The sequence below is a fragment of the Gigantopelta aegis genome, chromosome 9 (genome assembly GCF_016097555.1).
Source record: "Gigantopelta aegis isolate Gae_Host chromosome 9, Gae_host_genome, whole genome shotgun sequence".
NCBI lineage: Eukaryota > Metazoa > Mollusca > Gastropoda > Neomphalida > Peltospiridae > Gigantopelta > Gigantopelta aegis.
Window position 1 is genome coordinate 51,425,447 of NC_054707.1, and position 23,223 is coordinate 51,448,669.

The 23,223-nt window shown below is 39.0% G+C and overlaps 1 protein-coding gene across 1 annotated transcript in view; it reads left to right on the plus strand.

Annotated features, from left to right (window-relative positions):
- The window catches only part of LOC121381627 (corticotropin-releasing factor receptor 1-like), a 154,855-nt gene extending 144,676 nt beyond the window's left edge, over positions 1-10,179 (plus strand). Inside the window, exons 9-13 of the mRNA XM_041510963.1 lie at positions 2,600-2,666; positions 3,304-3,389; positions 6,142-6,277; positions 6,966-7,007; positions 9,955-10,179. Of these exons, the coding sequence (XP_041366897.1) occupies positions 2,600-2,666; positions 3,304-3,389; positions 6,142-6,277; positions 6,966-7,007; positions 9,955-10,179 (556 nt within the window). The remainder of the gene's footprint in view (positions 1-2,599; positions 2,667-3,303; positions 3,390-6,141; positions 6,278-6,965; positions 7,008-9,954) is intronic.
- Positions 10,180-23,223: the final 13,044 nt, after the last annotated feature.

Sequence of the window (23,223 nt, forward strand, 5' to 3'; positions counted from 1 at the left end):
GTGTAAAGATCGTATTTATCAGAGGCTATCTGTGGGTTAATTATAATCCAGCAGTGCTTGCGCCGCGTGTCTACAAGTGATATTTCTTATAACGCATATTCATTGGCCTCGTGTCAGGTGGACTTCCTTTTGGGAGTGTGAGGTCAGTTGATTTAGAAGAAAGAAATGTTTTATTTAACGACGCACTCAACACATTTTATTTACGGTTATATGGCGTCAGACATATGGTTAAGGACCACACAGATTTTGAGAGGAAACCCGCTGTCGCCACTACATGGGCTACTCTTTCCGATTAGCAGCAAGGAATCTTTTATTTGCGCTTCCCACAGGCAGGATAGCACCAAACCATGGCCTTTGTTGAACCAGTTATAGATCACTGGTCGGTGCAAGTGGTTTACACCTACCCAATGAGCCTTGCGGAGCACTCACTCAGGGTTTGGAGTCGGTATCTGGATTAAAAAATACCATGCCTCGACTGGGATCCGAACCCAGTATCCTACCAGCCTGTAGACCGATGGCCTACCACGACGCCACCGAGGTCGGTCAGTTGATTTAATTAACTATTACCGTCGTTGATAGTTTGTGCATCGCCCACATTTTCTCCACCCACCCTCTAAAACGAGTAAACGGTAAAGAGAACAAAACAAAGTTAGAGAAATAGATATATTTACATAATGGCATTTTTTTGACGCTTCATTACATACAGTCTGATTAAAATTAGCTCTACTGTTCTAACAGTAGATCTAACAGCATTGCGTGGACTCCGATGTCCTGGTGACATTTCATCTATAAATAACAATTTAAATATCGACCAATTACACTTCACCTTTTATAGCGTTATTCGGGAGCATACAAATTCTAAAAATATCGGGCGAGACTATTTATGCAATAGGCGAACTTGTTGGTCTATTTCAACATTGAAAAAAACAGGGGGAAAAGTGCAGTAATAAACTCTGGATTGTATACTTGTATAAACAGATTTTATGGCTATACCATCACGGTGTTTTTTTCGTCTTGAAATGAATTTTATATTAAAAATATTATTGAAATTAGTTTCCGGCATACTTCGTAATTCACCCGAATCATTTCGCATACCCTCGGCATAATCCCGAATGTTTTAAAATTCTTTTCAAATCACTGGCATGGTTTTGCAAGTACGGTTTTGATTGGTCGAATGAAAGGTCAACTGGACATGAGCTCCAACGGGCTGCTGTTTGATCCACATGTAATAGTGGAGCTAATTTTAATTAGATTTTATTAAATAGGAATCTCCCTCAGAATAATCTAAGCACTATGTCTGTAAATTACTTACAGTTCATTGTGTGAAACTGTATACTATGACTTTCCCTATTAGCTCAGTTGGTATGGAGTACTGGACTCTCGAACTGAGAGTCCGTGGTTCGATTCCCCTCAGTGGTTCGATTCCCCTCAGTGGACTCTCATTACGAAATTCCAGTACTCTACCAACTGAGCTAATAGGGAATTCCCACTAGCTACTGCCAGTAGGAGCACTTTATATCAACATTACTACAAAGGTCCGTGTCCATATATGGATGCAGAAGAAAGGTTTTTGGCGCCTGTGCTGGCGATTTGCTATAATAGTCTCTCTCTCTCTCTCTCTCTCTCTCTCTCTCTCTCTCTCTCTCTCTCTCTCTCTCTCTCTCTCTCTCTCTCCTCTCTCTCTCTCTCTCTCTCTCTCTCTCTCTCAACACACACATACCACCACCACCACGACGACCAAAATACAATACATCTACCAAACAAACAAACATAATAAGCGTATGGGTTCCTATTTTTTGAAGGGGAGTGGGTAGCAGACTGGTTTTTGTCCAAATTAAACGCAATTTCCCGAATCTGGATAACGACAGCTACAAACGGATCACTACGCAATTTTACATGGATTACAATTACTTTTTCCTCAGATTAGCACATTTTGCCCGAATATCTCTATCGTTTTTGCCCGCTTTTGAGGACTTGCTTCAGCACTAGGGGGAAGGGGGGGGGGGGGGGGGGCAGTTACCCCCGCCCCCATTCTCATACGCTTATGCAAACAAACAAAAACTACAATAACAAAAACAAAACAACATCACCGAATGCAACTGAAATGTATTTGGCACCAAATAACAGGCCGATACCGTACGGCTGTTTTGATCGACACCTGGCTTGCGCCCACACTACAGATTGTATCCCCGACTCCAGATATCTTTCCTTTGGCCTGATTAAGGGGTTTACAGTTGCACAAACATTTTCCCAATGCAGTACTTTCAGCTCTGGTTTTTCTTTCTAATACTCGTAAATTCAATGTGCAGGTGTTATGTATCGACCTCTGAGGATTAAAACCCGTATAAGATACATAAAAATTGCAACTGCAGTTTTCAACGAAATGAGATTGCTAGTAATAACTTTATTTAAATCTTTTTAAATTCCGTGTAGCACCCATTTCCGTGCGAGAAGATTAAATACGGACTGCAATCTCTTTGTGTGCATTCGTCGGTGTTTACGTTACTTTGGATGATGTTAGCATTATCGCCAATGGTAATTGATTTGGTGTGAGTGCTCGTTGGTAAAACTGGAACTTATTTTCTGTATTTAATTGCAGTTGCTGGTTTCCATCTCAAACACACTACGGTTTCATTCTACATGTGCCCATCTTTTGGGTTTTAGTGGTAAGGATTTCAGAATGTTTTCACAGACAATAACTAATAAAACAGAAACCGATTTCCGGTGTTCTGTCTAGCATGGTTTCATTACAAAACGAATATTCTAAAAAAAAATTACAACATTAATCTTTAATCTGTGCAAATTGTATTTCAATATACACGTACTTATTTTTTGAAGACGCTAAGACACACGTTGAACGAAAGAGTGTATAAAGTAGATTCACAATTTGCATACGCATCTATAATTACATTGATTCAAACAAATGGATCAGGCACATTTTTATCATAATTATTTCTTCAGAGTATTAGCCTTAAATAAATACTGATCAACACAAGAAACGCGAGTATTATTTGAGTTTTTTTTAATTTATTTTTAAAATGTTCAGGGTTAATCCTATTAAGTTTTATATTTATTAAAATTATCAACGTCTTGTGAACATTTTAAGCCCATTTGACAGGCTATTTACCAAATTAATTTTATAATAAAAAAAGTATGTTAAATGATTCGCATAATGCGCTTCCGTATATTTCTTTTGTTGTTCACTATATTTTATTTTGCAGTGTTATTTTCATGAGTTTTGAATTTGTAGTAATTCATTTTAATTATTTAATTAACTGCATCTTTTCCATGTCTGTCTTCCAGAGTAATATGTTCTTTCTGGCCTCAATTATCTGGGTACTGATAACAAAGCTGAAAGCATCACCAAACATCGAGACAAGACAGTACAGGTAATGTTAATACAGTCAACTCTGTGCTGTAAAACACATTTTATTTTCATAGACCTTTATTAAAAACGTATTTTCTTCTTTTTTGGTTGTGTATGTATGTGTGTGCATGTTCACACGTGCACGTGTGTGTGTATGAATTTGCGTTAGCGACTGTATCATATCTGCATTCCTGTGCTGTGTGTGTGTGTGTGTGTGTGTGTGTTTGTGTGTGTGTGTGTGTGTGTGTGAGAGAGAGAGAGAGAGAGAGAGAGAGAGAGAGAGAGAGAGAGAGAGAGAGAGAGAGAGAGAGAGAGAGAGAGAGAGAGAGAGAGAGAGAGAGAGAGAAGAGAGAGAGAGAGAGAGAGAGAGAGAGAGAGAGAGAGAGAGAGAGAGAGAGAGAGAGACAGACAGACAGACAGACAGAGAGAGAGACAGAGAGACAGACTGAGACTCACACAGAGAGAGAGAGAGAGAGAGAGAGAGAGAGAGAGAGAGAGAGATACAGAGAGAGAGACAGACAGACAGACAGACATACAGACAGACAAAGAAAGAGTAGCCAGACAGATATCGATAGAGAGACAGACACAGGTACAGAGAGACAGAGATGTTATTTTAATTTGTTAGGTTCAAACAGCTGACAATTACCACCTTATGGAATAGTCGTAACATTCGATGTGGTGGCGCCATTAGTACATCCTGCCATGATTAATGTTGATCTTTAATAGACTCCCAGCAGCTGTTTCTCGTAAACTGAAAACTGCTCAGAAGCTGTTAGTATTTACATTGTGAACGTTTATTTTACAGTATAAACATTCATCATCATTTACTTACAGTTAGGTATTGACCATTAAAAGCAATATTTTTGCTGATGATGTTATAATTGAAGTTTTAAGACTCTTTTTAATCGCCATGTTTGCATAGCGCAAGACATATTTCACAAGCTAGACTCATTGAGGGTTATTTTTGTTTCGTGTTATGTTCCTACACCATAGGACACTATGTCGTTAGTAATAATGGTGAAACATTATATTTCTTTTATTGCAACATCATGGACGGCGGAACCAGGGGCGTTCGGGTCCTGGTTGGAGTTGCTGTGTGTTTAATTAGTACCAGTGGATGAAACTCGTCAGTGTGACGTCACGCGCGCTACGCTGTATTGTGTGTCGTCTTTATGTACAGTCTAACTAAACACCCAAAAACTCCAACCAGGACCCGAACACCCTTGGGCGGAATCGACTTCAATACTTTTGATTCCAACAGTTTACATTATAACGCAGCCATTGTGAAAACTATGGTGGCTGAAACGTGCTAAAACTTAAAAACTAAAATATAGTTTAATTTTGGTTTAAACAGTATTATGAATAGTAATGTCTCAATAATTTGTTACAAAATGTGTAATATAAATATTCAGAAAAAATAACATCAGCTATAAACTAATGTACCACTGCCGTGTATGGCGACTTTAGTATACTAGTACATGTAGTTAGTTTTACACACGCGTTGAACAAAACACTATGTAAGATTTCTGTTATCACGTGGTGATAATACCACATATGTTGGATATCAGTTTTAAACACTTCGTGGTGATGACCTATACGCCACAGTCAAACCGTACACTGAATGTAACATTACAACATCCCACTGCCATCTTAATATACAGGTGTATACGTTATTGTGCAAGTGCATCTGTAAACACTTTTGAGTGTTGGAAAAACACTCGGAAAAGACGTTTAAATGTCTTTAAAACCTTTTAGATACTATTTATCTTACTACTCGTATAATCATAGGCCCTCCCTCCATCTCCACCACCACCATTACCACCACCACCACCACCACTTCCACGTCCATTAACCTCATTCCCTAACACCCTCCACCCCCACCCCCCTGCCCCCAACCCACACACACTGCCCGCGGTGCTAGGCAAATCTGGGCTTTCATGCAAAAAGCGATGGAGACGTTCGGGAAAAAGTGGGCGGGACGTAGCCCAGTGGTAAAGCGCCCGCTCGATGCGCGATCGGTCTGGGATCGATTCCCGTCGGTGGGCCCATTGGGCTATTTCTCGTTCCAGCCAGTGCACCACAACTGGTATATCAAAGGCCGTGATATGTACTACCCTATCTGTGGGATGGTGCATATAAAAGATCCCTTGCTGCTAATAAAAAAGACTAGCCCATGAAGTGGCGACAGCGGGTTTCCTCTTTCAATATATGTGTGGTCCTTAACCATATGTCTGACGCCATATAAAATGTGTTGAGTGCGTCGTTAACTAAAATATTTCCTTCCTTCCTTCGGGAAACATTAGCTGTCTTGGAAACGTTTCACTATGCACTTCCATTATTCACAATATTATTATGCTAGTGTCAGACTACCAACTGTCACGACTAAGTTGGCCAACTCACCGATCTCTCGACTGTACAGTTGCTAGTCTGAGCGCTTGATTCTAGTCGCAATGGACTCCTACGACCGATTAGTTGTTGATCTGAACACAACCGTCGTACGTTGGGAGTGAGGGAAATTACAACGTTGACAGTCGTGACAGTTGATTGTCTGATTCTAAAATTAATCCATATAAAAATGTGTAGCGATTCGTTTGGAATCCATAGCTGTTTGGTAGTAAGGTAAATATAAATAAACCTTGTAAAATTGTATCCAGATTCGGGCATTTTTGTTTATTTTATTAATAATTTGACCAAATACCTGTTTCCCTTGACAAAAATGGGAGCGCTGCCCCGTATGCATATAATAACCAGTGTATTTGCTACGTGTATTTCAGAAAAGCCGTGAAGGCGACCATCATCCTGTTTCCTCTGCTTGGAGTGACGTACGTGCTCTTCCTCATCCCGCCGAGCAACAACCACGTGGTGCACACAGTCTTCCAGTACGCCAACGCCTTGCTGCAGTCCTTCCAGGTACCTCACATTCATCCTTCACTTGGTGTCCCCGGTCACAGGCCGAAACAAATGGATATACTAATCGATATTAAATCTGATATAAAAAACCGTAATTTGTGACCAGCGCCGTAACTCTGCACAATGAAGAGTCGAACAGGCATTTGGCAAAAGAGTGGTTGATTCCACGAACTTGTGTCTATAGACACCAACTCCAGAGAAGATGCTTTACGGGAGATGTCATCCTTCTTGCGTCGTCACAAAGAGGACTGCCACTTCCAATAGGTTACTAAATCAAAACTAGCAGCGGACAGAGCTCATTAGAATAAGTACAGGGTGTATTGTCGAGTAAAAGATCTCCTCATAAGTGGCTGTCCTCCTATAGACGAGCTACTAAACAGACATTCATGGAATCGACAATTATTTTGCCAAACGCCCATTCGACTGCATTGAATTCGACTGCATCGTTACTAATGGACACTTCGTTTTTGCATTTACCTTAGTTTGACACCCTGTAGTCATTGTATTTTCGTTCTCGGGTGTCGTTAAACATTCATTCATGTTGCTAATGGAAAACAATAGTCCATGGGATTTCGTCTCTCATCATCACTGTGGTCCTTAATCATATGTTAGATATCCTATATATATGTAACAGTAAACAATGTCGAGTACATCATTAAATAAAACATTTCATTCTTTTTTCCCCTAGGGTCTGTTTGTGGCGGTATTCTACTGTTTTCTCAATGGTGAGGTGAGTATCTGATGGCGGATTCTTTGACGTTTGTTAAGTATACCGGAGCTGGGTCTTGGTCAGGGTTTGGGTCTGGCGAGTATGGTACCGATCGAGAAAGGAACGCACGGAAATGAATGTGACAAAGCGCCCTGCGTCTGTGTTGACGCGAACTACAGATGTGGGCACGGTTCCATGAAGCCATCTTAGCCCTAAGATCGCCTTAAGTGAATATCTACCTTATGAACCTAAGGTGTTCTTAGCGAATAAGGTAATTGGGAACTCAAGCTGATCTTAGCGCTAAGATCGCTTCTTAAAAAACAGCTTCGGTGTGTTTTGGGTTTTGTTCCAATTATATCGGGTAGGCGGAAAAACACGATAACCCTACTGAATATGGAATTATTAAAAAAAAAGTGTGGGGACTGTAATTTTGATATTTTACGCCATTAATATATGGATATTTGAAAGTAATGGGTGTCAAATATCAAAGTTACAGTCCCTATACATTGTTGTATACAAATTCCATATTCAGTAGGGCCACCCGATATAGCAAGTTGTCAGTGGTTAATACAAAGGGGAGGAAACATTTCAGTAGAAACAAATTGCATGCCATACCATATAGGGTTGTACTCAGTAGCAGAGTACTTACTATGGCTTGTAGGTTCAATTCCCGTCAGTGGATTGACCCAATTGGTGCTCCACGAATAGTATATCATATGCTATGGTATGTACTACGCTGTCTGTGAAAAATGCACTCGTGACCACATTAAAAATATACATTGTGGAGGCGTATATTTCTGTTCGCTATAGCTAAAGAGTCGCAAGGCTTTTTTCAAATAAAAATGTTTTAAATGATATCAGAAAGCCGAACAGCATTACACGCAGGGTCGGATTTAGACCTTGGGGGCCTGGGGCACTTTAGGTTCGGAGGGCCCCTCAACATAGAAATTAAATTACATGACAAATAAAAAATTAACTAATTTTATAATTACTAAATTTTTTTGATAAAGGAAGTTCTTAGTCTGGGGGGCCCCTTTGGCAATGGGGCCCGGTGAAATTGCCCCCTTTGCCCCCTTATAAATCCGGCACTGACTACACGTTTACATCACATTATCGGATTTGATTCCAAGGTCTGGATTCAGTTCCACATATAACTGATAGCCTACCAATAACTGAAGAATACCATGGGGTTTATTCCTCTTTGACAAACCGAGGAATCGGGAAATAAATCAAAGAATTAATATTTTACTTTGGTGGATTTATTCCACTTTAACAAAACCTGGAATGGGGGAATAAATCAGAGAATTAATATTTCTTTTATGTGAGTTTGATTAGTGTTGAGAGTGAGCTGTCTGTAGAGATTATTTCCAGTTTGCATCTCCAGATGAAAACGTCAATACCAGACCTCCTTATATTCACCCTCTCATGATAATTCTAGTGTCACCATTTCTCGTTATTTATTCTATTTAAAGCAGCTATAGATATTTTCGGTATGGTGTATGGATGGATGTAGCGTGTTTGTGATCTAGTGTATTAGTGCATGTGTTTGATTTGAGATTTAGGTGACCAACGTTGTTATATATAGTTCGTTCACATATAGCCAACTCATTGAAAAGAATAAACCCATAATAAAGCCCACGTGTTTGAAAGTTACATACCTCTTGAAATTATCTCATATCGATTTCCATTAAGGTATATATTGATTGATGTATATGTGTCCCTGTATAGCTGTCTATATATCTAACTATCAATATGTCTGTCTGTATGTCTATCTATCTATCTATCTATCTATCTACGGGTGTTGTATGCTTATTCATCCATCTATCTATCTACGGGTGTTGTATGCTTATTCATCTATTTATCTATCTATCTATCTATCTATCTATCCATCTATCTATCTATCTATATACGGGTGTTGTATGCTTATTCATCCATCTATCTATCTATCTATCTATCTATCTATCTATCTATCTATCTACGGGTGTTGTATGCTTATTCATCCATCCATCCATCCATCCATCTATCTATCTATCTATCTATCTATCTATCTATCTATCCATCTATCTATCTACGGGTGTTGTATGCTTATTCATCCATCTATCTATCTATCTATCTATCTATCTATCTGAGGCAGGATTTAGCTCAGTCGGTTGACCACTCACTTGAGGTGATTGCGTTGCAGGATTGAACCACCTCAGTGGATCCGTTCGACTGACTGTTTTTTCTCCTTCCAATCAGTGCACCACAACTGGTATGTGCTTTCCTGACTGCAGGAAAGTGCATATAAAAGATCCCTTTCTGCATTAAGAAAATGTAGCGGGTTTCCTCTATTGACTATGAATCAGAATCACCAAATGTTTGACATCAAACAATAGCCGATGATTAATATATCAATGTGCTCTAGTGGTGTCGTTAAACAAAACAAACTTTACCTATCTATCTACCTGTATGTCTGTCTCTGTATGCCAGTACATCCATCCATCCATCCACCCATTTGCGTGAATATATACGTGTGGGGGAGTATATGTGTGTATCGCTACATAAAGTGAACAGAATATTGATATGGCTTTTAGAAATCAGCTTAACAAACTATTTACTTCCATACAGTCACCCTTTTGCAAAACCGTACATTGACCCTTTGATCAAACATGTTTTATTGTTTGCATCACAGGCGAAAGTGAGGGCAGAATATAGCCCAGTGGTAAAGCAATCGCCTGATGCGCTCTCGGTCTGGGATCGATCTCCGTCGGTAGGCTCATTGGACTATTTCTCGTTCCATCCAACCATTTCTGCATCCAGTAATTTATCTATCCATCCATCCATTCATCTTTGTATATGTATGTGTGTGTATCATGCCATAAAAAGAAAAGAAAATTCATATGCCTTTTAGAAAGTAACTTAAAGTTTTACGTTTGCAAAATCTAACACTGTCCCCTTTTAATGATCATACATGCTGTTTGCCTCCCAGGTGAAGGCTGTCCTGCGCAAGAAGGTGAGCAACATCCAGGAGAGTCGTAGCATCACGTCGAGGTACACGAAGACGTCGTTCATAGGATCCCCGGCACGCTCCAGCATCCGCGACCCTCCCAGCACGAGCATCGCTTTCACCAGCATCAACGGCAAGTACAACGGCAGCGCCAGCATGCGCAACAGTGGCGCGTCCCGAGTCATTGAGGAAGAAAACATGTTGTAATCACTTGAGGAAGAAAACATGTTGTAATCACTTGAGGACGAAAACATGTAATCACTCGGGGAAGAAAACATGTTGTGATCACTCGAGGAAGACAGCATGTTGTAACCACTCTAGGAAGAAACATGTTGTGATCACTCGAGGAAAAAACATGTTGTAATCTCTCGAGGAAGAAACATGTTGTGATCTTTCGAGGAAGAAAACATGTACTAATCACTCGAGAAAGAAAACATGTAATCACACGAGTAAGAAAACATGTAATCACTCGAGGAAGAAAACATATTGTGATCACTCGAGGAAGAAAACATGTTATAATCGCTCGAGGAAGAAAACATGTTGTAATCACACGAGGAACAAAACCTTTTGTAATCACTCGAGGAACAAAACATGTTGTATTCACACGAGGAAGAAAACCTTTTGTAATCAGTCGAGGAACAAAACATGTTGTATTCACACGAGGAAGAAAACAAGTTGTAATCACTCAAGGAAGAAAACATGTTGTAATCATTCGAGGACGAAAACATGTTATAATCACTCAATGAATGGTCCATTGAAAGGTTTTGGAGATTGTGTTTGTTACTCTGTGTAAGAGTCGTCCTGACGTTGAACTTCCAAAGGATTGTGGATCTATTGCTCAGTGTTAAATCTTTTGAGTGCTTATGCAGACCTTGCCATGGATAAAACAAACTTAATGTGATTAATTGCTTCCCTAACTGAGATTATGGGAAGACATTTATGATGTTATCATAATGGTACCATACAAATTCACATGACAGAACTAGTCTCAAGGGAGTGATGGGGAGCGAGAGTGATAGCTCCCTTTAATAGGCGAGGTTTGCTTGTGGTTGATGTTTCGTCACATTTGAACAGAAATTCATATTGATGAGAGAGGTTTGCAGTGTGTACCATGTATGTGCCTGTGGGTTTTCTTGCGTGTGCTCACACAAGAGACGAAGTTGCTCTGATATACAGCTGTTCTACGTCCGCGGCTCTGATAATATTCTGATATCACCAATGCTAGATGTGTTCGTCAGCGTCCACTCTGTTGCATACAGTTCTAATATTTTTTATTTTACATTTCTGTTTACATCTTAGTATTTACTTGGCTTTGTAACTTTCACCAAACTACTCATGTGAACGAGAATGGTTACAGTTGGCAAACAAGCTGTGCACACAAAGGATCATCGTCTCAGCGAGTTCTATCGTCTGATGGTATTTATGATTCAGGGTGTAATTTTCTCCTGTTCGTTAATATATAAGTGAAAATCAAAGTGCTGTGTCGGTCTGAGTGTGACAGATTGTCTTTATAATGACAGGTTGTTTCCAGAAAAGACATCCAAACAAAGATGTCTGCGAAAGCGTCATTATAATCTCGTGTTCTGCTTTTAAAATAGTGCATCGGATCAAAGGAGGATCAAACAAATGTGTTTTCCAGATCATGATGACATCATTACAAAGTAAGACACATCAGTACAAAGTACGAAACATCAGTACAAAGTACGAAACATCAGTACAAAGTAAGAAGGTTCCTAATGATGAAAGACTGGACTTGGACTCGTGAATCAAAGTATTGTCAAACCACCTTGCATATGCAGAGATGACAATTTTGATAATTCTATTTGCGTTCAGATTCAATAGGTACTCAATAGACGTCTGTTACGTGACAATGCTTTGCATTATATATATGTATATATATATATATATATATATATATATATATATATATATATATATATATATATATATATATATATGTATGGAATAATTAGTTATTGTCTTAAGATAGCTGCTTTATCCTGCGAAGGTTAGAATGGCGAATGCAGCGAGGCTCTGCCGAACTACCTTCGCCATTCGACCTGAGCAGGATAAAGCCGATATCTTAAGACAGCAACCAGTCATTTCTTTTATCCTGCAATCCTACAGGAATAGTCGAAAAATAATTATTCCATTTTTGTGTACGCAAATCAATATCGTCAACCTAGCAAGGCTTTTGCCGTATGACGTCATACATGATACATGACGTAATTCTTTGTAAGACGCTAGCTACATTCTGTCACACTGAAAAAGCGTTTTAAAACTCCAATTCATAAACAAATATACAAGTGTTGTAGTTATCGCAAAACTAAACTTTATTTGCATTTACTATACAAAAACAAATTATTTAAAGAGTATGTTTTTTTGAAAATCTAGTCTGAAATACTCGAGTCGAGTCGGGCTTGTGTCACGTGACCTATATTTGGTCACTGACCAAAAATATATAGATTTATCTAGTCATCATATATTTTCAATGAATACAGTGATTGCGGTATATATATATAATATATATATATATATATATATATATATATATATGTGTGTGTGTGTGTGTGTGTGTGTATGTGTATGTGTATGTGTATGTGTATGTGTATGTGTATGTGTATGTGTATGCATATGTATATGTATACGTATACGTATACATATACATATATCTGTGTGTGTTCATGTGTGTGTGTGTGTGTGTGTGTGTGCATACACGGTTCTGTTACTACACTTTAACGAAGAACGAGACTTATTCTTGGTAAAGGATGAAACGTGACAATGATCGATGGAAACTCTGGCCTTTATAGTCAAGGATGGCGGCTGCGCTCTAGACTGTGGTATATGAACGTGTTGTGTCCTTTTGTGAAGAAATATTGATGTTAAATCATATTGTTTGTCTGCTTATATTGAAAGTCAAATGTTCATTTCAAGTGATAGCCATATCTCTTCATTTATATTTTATCCACACAAAATATAATAACAGTGCATTAGCCGCTGTCTATTATATCTTGTTGAATTTCTACAGTAAGGGAAATAAGCTGACAAATGTGTCATCTGATATGTTCGGCAGGGTCTGTTGAATTAAACTATAACATGTCATATTTCGGGCTGAATGGCTTTAAGAAATATTAATTTGCTCAAGAGAAATGCATGTGTATATATTTTCAAAACATTCTACTGATGTATAATTAAGTAAAACGTAAGTGCTAGTCTAGGAAGTTGTTTAGTGGTGTAAAATAGACAGAACACGATAGGTTTGGCTGTCAGTATTTTAAAGTCGCAGACCCTAGTTTTGACCCGTAAAAATAGATACTAAATTTAGTTAATCTACAAACCTGTAACACATTTGGATAAAATTTAAAAAGTTTGTGACGTTGGTGAAATACATTTAAAGATCGACTTCCTAACCGTTATTTCGCAGACGCACATGCGCTTTTAAAACTATGAAAAAGGCATTTTGTGATATTAAAAACACCAATATGACCAGAAACACTTCGGATGTACAGAAATGGATAAGCTAAACAATAAAATTTAAGTAAAGTATGATTTTAGTTATCAAAAAATGGCTCTGTTAGTGAAAATATGCCTTGGTGTTTACAAACTAGGGTCTGTCACTTTAATTAGCGTGTTTGTGGGGGTTTTCTTGTGTAATGCTAGTTCAGTGCCACACGTTCTGCTGTGAAATGTTAGACAGCAGAAAATAAAATCATTATCTGAACTAAGAAGTTTGTAATGTAGATATCTGCCACTTCTGTTGTAATATTGTGAAATAAATGTCCATAGAACTGACAATCACTATGCTTGTTGACATTTTTAAAATTCCAATAACGCACACATAGCATACTGACATCGAGAAGAAACGCATATACATACTGGAAATATTCTGAAACGTCTGCAACGCAGTAGCCAATAACTACGCCTCGGTTGTTAAATTAAAGGTAATACGATGCAGGGACCATGTGTGTTAAAACAAATGGCTTGAATTGTTTTTCTCGTTGAAGTCAACAGGAGCTCTTTACACCAACATTATTACACACTTCTCTGTCAAACGAAGCTACTCGCTGGGGTCGTGGGCCCGGGGCATGTGATCTGTTGCAGGATGTAGAGTCGTCATTATATTCTGTAACTGAGAACACAATCCACTTGCCAAATTAACTCCAGTACACCGCTGCTAGTCACTGGTTTCGTATGACAGTCCCTGCTGCAGGCTGTACGGCTTGACTGGTAGTGAATAGAACCTGGTTTTCATAAAATCTAAAGCACGCCGCAGATTGTCACAGACTAGACGCACATTTCAATGTTTCCATACATTTTATGTAACAGACAACGGTGGAGTAGTGGTAAAGTCACGATACTTGAGCCTGGTAGGTACTGGGTTCACGTTCCGGTACTGTCTCTCACTCTGAGAGAGAGAGAGAGAGAGAGAGAGAGAGAGAGAGAGAGAGAGAGAGAGAGAGAGAGAGAGAGAGAGAGAGAGAGAGAGTGTGAGAGAGAGAGAGAGAGAGAGAGAGAGAGAGAGAGAGAGAGAGAGAGAGAGAGAGAGAGAGAGAGAGAGAGAGAGAGAGAGAGAGTGAGTGAGAGAGAGCTTGCTTTAACGGCCAATAGGCTGTAAAGTCACAGCACTGACGTCTGTTATTGGACAGACAGCCCAGGTAGCTGAGGTGTGTGTCAAGGACAGGGTGCTTGAACCCTAATTTGATTTAAAAAAAAGAAAGAAAAAGAAAAGAAAAGAAACCACGAAAATAAGTTGAAATAAAATAAAATCTAACGTTTCCAAATCTGTCACACATCGTCTGCGACCAAGTTTCATAAAAGCTGTCGTTAATTGAAAAGATATTTTATTGTACAAAGAACAAAAGAATCGGCACAAGTTTGACGACTTATGAAGCCCTCTGTCATGTTAGAGACTTTTAACTTTGAAATGCTACTACCATGATTAATACTAAGTGACAGTAGCGTGATGGAATAGAGTATACTGTACATATTAACGATAGTAGTAATAAGCATGGATACGCAATCTGAATGACAAAACCGTATTTCGTGATCGAAATCGTATATCTGCGCTGGAAATATACACCTGTGACGACATGCACTCATGAATCACTGTAAAACAGTGATGATATCAGGTATTCTCGAAATATACACGATTTTCATCACAAATATGGAAAGGCATGCACAGAATCAAAATATGATATTGCGTCATACATACTGTTAGTCAGTGATATGTCATGTAGTGAGATGGCCTTTGTGTGTCTAGAATAAAAAAAACATTGGGCTATTTCTTGTTCCAGCCAGTGCACCACAGCTAGTATATCAAAGGCCGTGGTATGTACTACGTTGTCTGTGGGATGGTGCATATACAAAAGATCCCAAGCTGCTAATCAAAAAGAGTAGCCCATGAAGTGGCGACAGCGGGTGTCCTCTCTCATTATCTGTGCGGTCCATAACCATATGTCTGACGTCATATAACCGTAAATAAAATGCGTTGAGTGCGTCGTTAAATAAAACATTTCTTTCTTTCTTTCTAGAATAAAAACGTTTTGGAGGCTTTCAGGAGTATTTGGATGTTGTAACCCTGTTAACAAAAATAACTAGAACGATATGTCGGTCTTTGAAATTGGCATACGATGAGCATGCCCTAAGGTATCTCAGAAGTTGCCAAATATAGACACAAAATGCTGGAGCAGAAGAAATATTGCTCAACATGAAGGGAAAATTTACTGTTGGATAGTCACTCTTTTTATCATACAGCTTTGTATGAAAGCCAACGTAAACAAAGGTTTATGATATGCTGAGACAGTGCCGAATATTTCACGCGAACCGTCGTTCTGTCGTGTATCGAGTAGGCAACCTTTAAATCACGTGAACTGCCAGTGGGTTATGTGCTGATTTGTTATATCAAACATTTTAAAATTCCAAACTTAGGATCAGTGGATTTCTCGTTCCAGCTACTGGTATATCAAATGCCGTGCTATGTGCTATCCTGTCAGTGGGATGGTACATATAAACTATCCCTTGCTACTAATGGAAAAATGTAGCAGGTTTCCTCTCTAAGACTATATGTCAAAATTACCAAATGTTTGATATCCAATAGCCAATGATTAATAAAACTTGCTCTAGTGGTGTCGTTAAACAATACAAGCAAAGAAGCAGTGGAATTTTATTCACATATTCAAAAAATTAAATTTGAAAAATCTCGAGATAAAATCAATTAGTTTAAAATACATTTCGAATGTTGTCGTAGTACAGAACCATGGTACTGGTGTGCTACGATTGGGTACTTTGCCGGGTTTGTAAAAATAATTGACCTAACCGAACAATTGGTTACTTAAATAACACTCACGTGAACAGATTTCCAGTTCCCTAAAATCCTGAAATATTATCCCAGTTGCAAGTAAAACGAGACAAAAACGCGACCTTGTGAATGTCTGTTTGTATTACAAACTCGTAGCTTCCTATTTGTCTGAAGCTAAGCCGTATACAATCAGATAGTTTAATAATACAGCAAGAACAACTCGATGTTTGTCTTTAACGTATCTTGTTCCTCAATTTGACGGTCATTAAAATGGCTGTCATGGATTCACATATTTTAAGTAACAGAAGTACCAGTGCACTTTACCACAAACCACAAACACATTGATAAAACCAACAAACAAAACACCATACTAACAAGATAATATCTATTCCAGCACTGTGGAAAAGATGTAGAACTGGACCAAACAGATAATGAGAGAGGAAACCCGCTGCCACTACGCACTGGGCTACTGTTTCCTATTAGCAGCAAGGGATCTTTTATATGAAGCATCAAGATGATAACTAGTACATAGCACAGTTTTTGTTATACCAGGTGTGGATCACTGGCTGGAACGAGAAATATCCCCAATGGGGCCACTGACGGGGATCGATCCCAGAACCGACCGCGCATCAAACAAGCGCTTTACCACTGGGCGTCTTACCTCTTTGATGTCTAAAACATATGATTAGTACCTGCCACTTGTGAGTTTTAAACATATCATTATTTTCTGCCACTTTTAATTTTAAACATATAATTATTTCCTGCCACTTGTGAGTTTTAATACTTGATACATTTTATCACCAGTCCATAGTATATTCTGAAAACACGAGTTGGCTTTTAAATACAGTACACACAATAAATTATTACCGTGATTGACCATCAGTGAATGCAATATTAGGTTTTATGGACCTCCAAAAATTCGGTTTGCGTAAATTCATGATTGTATATGTTTGAGAAAATTAAAACAAACACGCTACCGACACACACGCCAGCCAATCTGGAATAGCAGCAAGGGATTCCATAAACAGGAAATCACATAGCAAGACCTTTGATAGTCGACAAGCATTGGGTGGGACCTGAAAAACTCAATGAATCCATCGCTGGGATTGGATACTACGACCCAAGCACATCAGGAGAACGCTTTACCGACCGCCCTAGATCACGATCATATTCTGGGGTTTTTTGTAATATAGTCGGGATTAACTCAATGCTAAAACGTGTGCTTAAGGTGCGAAGGACTTTTTGTTTCCCCCCCCCCCCCCCCCCCCCCCCCCCTATCTCATGCCCAACGACTGGCACATCAAATCGCGGTATGTACTGGCATGTCTGTTTGAAAATGCATATGAAAGACCCCTTTCTGCTTTTCCAGTATTGTTTGAAAATTCAGTTTCCAAATCTTTCTTTATTAAACAACTTGAGCCGAGCGAAAACTCAATGCTCGTCTTTTTCCGTAAGAAACATATTCTTGTTGCTCGTCTCCGTGCCCTACATCTAGAGGAGTAGGGTTGCTGTTAATCGAATAACACCCAGTTACTAGTAGCAGGTCACAAACAGTTGGCAATGGTTGTTTCAGCACTAATTACTAGAGAGTTGCAAATCAAATCAAAACGTAATTGAATGTCGCATGCTCAAACGGAAACCCTGTTTGCGGCGTGGAGTACACATAAGGTGTGAACTGTAAAATAAATAATCAAATCATCAAGCCAGCGTGGAAATATTATAAATATTAATGGCTTCACTTGAGATCATCAACGTCCAACAAGGAAGGTAAATACAGGCAATTATCTTTAATTAAATAGTCTCAAGTTGAGCCGAATGAATAGTATGATTGAAGAGATAAGCTGAAATACTTTAACAAGACTTACAGACTTCAGATTAGAACTCGTAATCTGCTGGGCAGAGTTAAAAGGATGTCTTTGTCATGATGGCGGACGTAAGAAAAAAAAAGAAAGTTGTCTTGCGACAAGAACAGAACAGAACAGAACAGAACAGAACTTTATTCGCTCACAACACCATCGGTGTTACATTTGAAGTGGTTTACAAACATTTCGGCAGAAAGTATACGATTTAAAAGTATAATACAAACGTGATTATCTCAGTGCTCATGACTCATGTACGTCGTTTTATTACCCATATGGTTAAACATATCTTGGTACATATCAAAGTGATACGTCCCTCTAGAACGCCAAGTGGGACGTGACACTTCGAAGTCACACGATGACATCATGGATTGGCGCACTACAACTTTACAGGAACGTAAACCAAGCGAGTTGAGTGATATAAATTCGCTAAACTCGCTATTCGTGAAACAACTGAAATGTATTTCATTCTGGCAATAAACATGAAACGAACTGGAAGCTCGTTTAATATCCTATTAGTAGGTGATGTATTAGTAGGTGGGGAGGGGGTATCAGGTTATCAACTAGCTAGTTACACTCACTGTCGTCTGTGATGTCTGGAATTGATGACACTCGTTGAAAATGGAATTAGGATTCCCCTAGCGATGCTCGTTTATACATTTGACATGGAGTTCCGTGTAATCACCTCTTTTTATTCAAAAACGTTTAAATCAAATGGACACCTCTCAGAATCGTCAAATGACTCAATTTTCAATTTCAGTTCTTTATTTCAGCCTTGAACCCGATGTTCATCGGCACAAAACAACAACATACACATTTCGAACAGAGTGTAATGCACGCGGGCATTAATGCACTGATGACAATATAGTCGCTAATATCAGAAGTAATTTTAGTTTTAGGGGAAGCGTTGTGAACAGAACATCCACTGGACTGGAACTATGTTTACAGCAGACATAACTCACTTGGTAATGTATCCCTTATCCATTGAAAATATAAGTACCCAAAGATTATTAAAGAAATCTCTGTACCCCTATATCCAGCTCAGAGAGAAACCCGCTACATTTTTTTATAGCAAGGGATCGTTTATATGTACCATCCCACAGACAAGATATCACATACCATGGACTTTTTGTATACCCGCCGATGAGGATCGATCCTAGACTGACCGTGCATTTCCAAAAAACACCTTTTTAGGTCTAATTAATGAATAAAAATAACATATAGTCTTGAAAAATGTTACGTAAATCGAACACAGTACCCTCTTCCTCTACCCCTAGAACGTTACGTAACTAGTAACACCCCCTTACATGTAACGCGTATGCCAACAGCTGGCCTGTCAAAATTTCAAGGCAAATCCCCAACTCACCGACCCCTGGAAAGGCGTTGTACCATACCTCTATGGATATAAATATCCATATGATGTGAGATATGAGACGACCCCTCAATCAAGACAGTTAAATTTGTTCAAAAATTGCGAAATCTCACGTGATCTCTTGTTGGGGAATTCTATACTTGTGATAAGCCAATGAAAACCGAGATCGGTACGAGCCCGTCAAAAGTGTCCCACTTTCAAAATACTGGCTTTGTTTTTGACCTGGATAAGCCAGCGTAGTGAAACCAAACGTAATTGGATTTTCTGTTCTATATGCTTAAATAATAAAAAATATTCCAGGGAATGTAGTTTTAAATAATGAAACCAACTTAAACATGGATGGATGGACTCAATAATATTTGTTTAGATATACAAGTCTTAGGTCATCAAAGAAAGGGCAACTTAAGATAACATGGAACTCGTCTTCAATTTCGTTCATATCACAGAAAATACATAATCTATCGCTACGTTGAGTGTTGTTGTTGTAATGCCCAACCCCAATGGCCAAGTTATGTGAAGATAACCTAAACTTAGTAATCAATCTTTTGTATACTGTAGAGAAGGGTATGGAAAGATATTTTTGTAGTCTAATCTCGTTATCAAGATATTTATAGAAATATGAACATTTAGTGGAATCTTGTAATTGAGATGAAAGTTCCTGCTGCCCCTGATCCACAATTACCATATGAACTGCAAACAGAGCTTTACATTAATTATTGAATCTTGATGAAGCTACAAATCCAAATGTCCCAAGGTGTTGTAACCCAGTGGTAAAGCGCTCGCTTGATGCGCGGTCGGTCTAGGGTCTATCCCCGTCGGTGGGCACATTGGGCTATTTCTCGTCCCAGCCAGTGTGCCACGAGTGGTCTATAAAAGATCCCTTGCTGTAGCGGGTTTCCTGTCTAAGACTCTATGTCAAAATTACCAAATATTTCACATCCAGTAGCCGATGATGAATAAATCAATGTGCTCTAGTGGTGTCGTTAAACAAAACAAACAAACCATATTTTGTTTTAAGATTAGTTCGTGAATACATACTTTCAAACACTAGATTAAGGCACAGAAAAGAAATGATACAACAGGAATTTAGCAAATACCTGATAAAATACCTATATGACATATATTGGTTGTTTGTTGGCTTTGTTCTGTTTTTTGTTTTTTTTTTTTTTTTTTTGTTTTGTTTTTTTTGTTCTTCTGTTGTTTTTTTTTGTTTTTGGGGGGGGGGGGGGGGGTCATGATATCACTACCTTGCAGATAGAGGCCAGTGCATGTACATACAGTGTACATATCACAACAGCAATGAGAGAGAGAGAGAGAGAGAGAGAGAGAGAGAGAGAGAGAGAGAGAGAGAGAGAGAGAGAGAGAGAGAGAGAGAGAGAGAGAGAGAGAGAGAGAGAGAGAGAGAGAGAGCAAACCCCATAGACAACAATAGTAATATATGTGGTTAAAACTCCTACATGTAGCGTATCAATCGATATAAACGCCACGGATATAAATACTGCCACCCCTCGCCATTAAAGTGAATAAGAAAAAAGGGGGTTAAGCTGCTCATGTCAGAGATATCGGGTAGCGTATATGACTACCCTAGTTCCGTACAACATTTGTGTACTTTTTTTTACAGATACGCCATTAATGTTCCAAGCACAAGGCAACTTGACATAGTGATACTAGATGAAATAAAATTGCGTTAATTTTTTGTGCATATGAAACCTTTTTTTACAACAAACTCACTCGCATTTATTACCAATGACGGGACTTGTCGTATTAACCGCTCTATCAAATGTTAGGTGCACCTCGAACTTTGACTCAGCCGGAAGTTATTTGGTTTAGTACTACATACAGGTGCCGTCTTCTGTTCTGTTTGGATACATGCGCAAAATAACATAAATTACAATTTGTTATTAACACGCAGTCATTCGTACATTTGCTATGGCAGCAAACTCTCGTTTAATTAGTACAGTACCTAGCATTAAGTTTTCCCCAATATTGTTCCAATAACATGCCTTCACGCATGGCGGCCGTGACGCCAATCATATCGCGTTAACGACAGGACGAATCATGTCCATGTGTCCAGCAGAGTGGCAGGACTGTTCATCAACGCGGTAATATAGGGTCTGCTCCCCCATACATTACTGCCCTGGCTTAGCAATTAGCATTAATGTCACCCACAAGGACGTCCATTCACTTTAACTTATTTTCGTGCTTATATCAAATTAAGGTTCAAGCACGCTGTCCTGGGCATACAGCTCAGCTTTAAAGTGCTTACATCGGTTACTGTAATGAATGTCGATAGATTTTTTGGCAGTAACCTAAGTAAGCCTAAAATAAACGAGGTCAGCTGTACGACGTATACATTTACTTAGTTTAGGCTTACTTGTATGGTCTAGTAGCAGTCACAAAAGCGAACTCTGAAGATATGCATCACAATTGTGCCTGTAACTTTCGTCTATGGCGTAAACCGTAAATTTGTATCCACTCCGTTCTTGCCACGCTGCCAACACCCCCTTCTTCTAATATATCCGCTACGATTGAATGCATAACACCGCAGCATTACAAAATACATCGCCGTTTGGGTGTCAAAAAAGAATGTAGCAACAGAAATAAATCTCTTCCTCTCTCTCTCTGTCTCTCTCTGTCCCTCTGTCTCTCTCTCTCTCTCTCTCTCTCTCTCTCTCTCTCTCTCTCTCTCTCTCTCTCTCTCTCTCTCTCACACACACACACACAGAGAGAGAGACATTAATCATCCATGATTTTCTCTCTGCTCATCCGTGTATATGTTGTTTACATCGTGCAATTCATACACATCTAGATTTGTTTAACTAATATTCGCAGCTGGGTAATAAGTAATCAATATCAACTTAGGAAATTGGAAGTTATTGAGTCCGTGACTTTCCTGGTGAACATGATAATAGTTGTTTGCTTACTGTATTACCAGACATCACCTTTAACCGAATATCTCCGGACATAGGTTTAACATAATTTACAATATCTATTAACCCTATGTTCTAACCTTTGCACTAAAATCACTTCCTAGGCATAGGTGTACGGGCTTCCATTTTTATTGGGGGGGGGGGGGGGGGGGGGGGGGGGGCAGACTTGTTTTTGCCAAAAATAAACGAAACTGCCCGAATCTGGATAACAATATTTATTTATATTTGAATTACTATCAAACAGCTATCTAGGGTTGCAAACGAATTTCTATGCATTCTTACATGAATTACAACTAATTTGTAGGAGTAGAATAATGGAAATACGTAGTAGAAAGGTCTCAGGTTAGCACAACATCCCGAGTGTATCTATGTTTGCCCGAATTTGAGGTTTTGCTCCAGAACCTGTCCCTCTGTCTCGTACGCTTATGTTCGTGGGCCCCGTTCCACGAAGCTATCTTAGCACTACTATCGCCGTAAATGCCTACCATCGCCACCTTCACTAAGGTTCTACGATCGCCAGCCCGTTCCACGACGCAGCGTAGGCGTAGCTTACTATCCACGGCGTAAATTACTGTGAACATTTTACAATAGGTACGAGGCAGTTGTAAGCCACTAACGTAGCTGTCAAATGGCAGTTAAATGATGATTTGGTCATTTTCGAAGAAGGATACTAACTTTTTGTATAAAAATAGATCTAATATATACCAAATACCTTTTATAAAACTCGGCGTTCGATGAAAAACATTCTAGGCCATAGACTTTCACACGAAAATACGGGAGATAACTCTCATG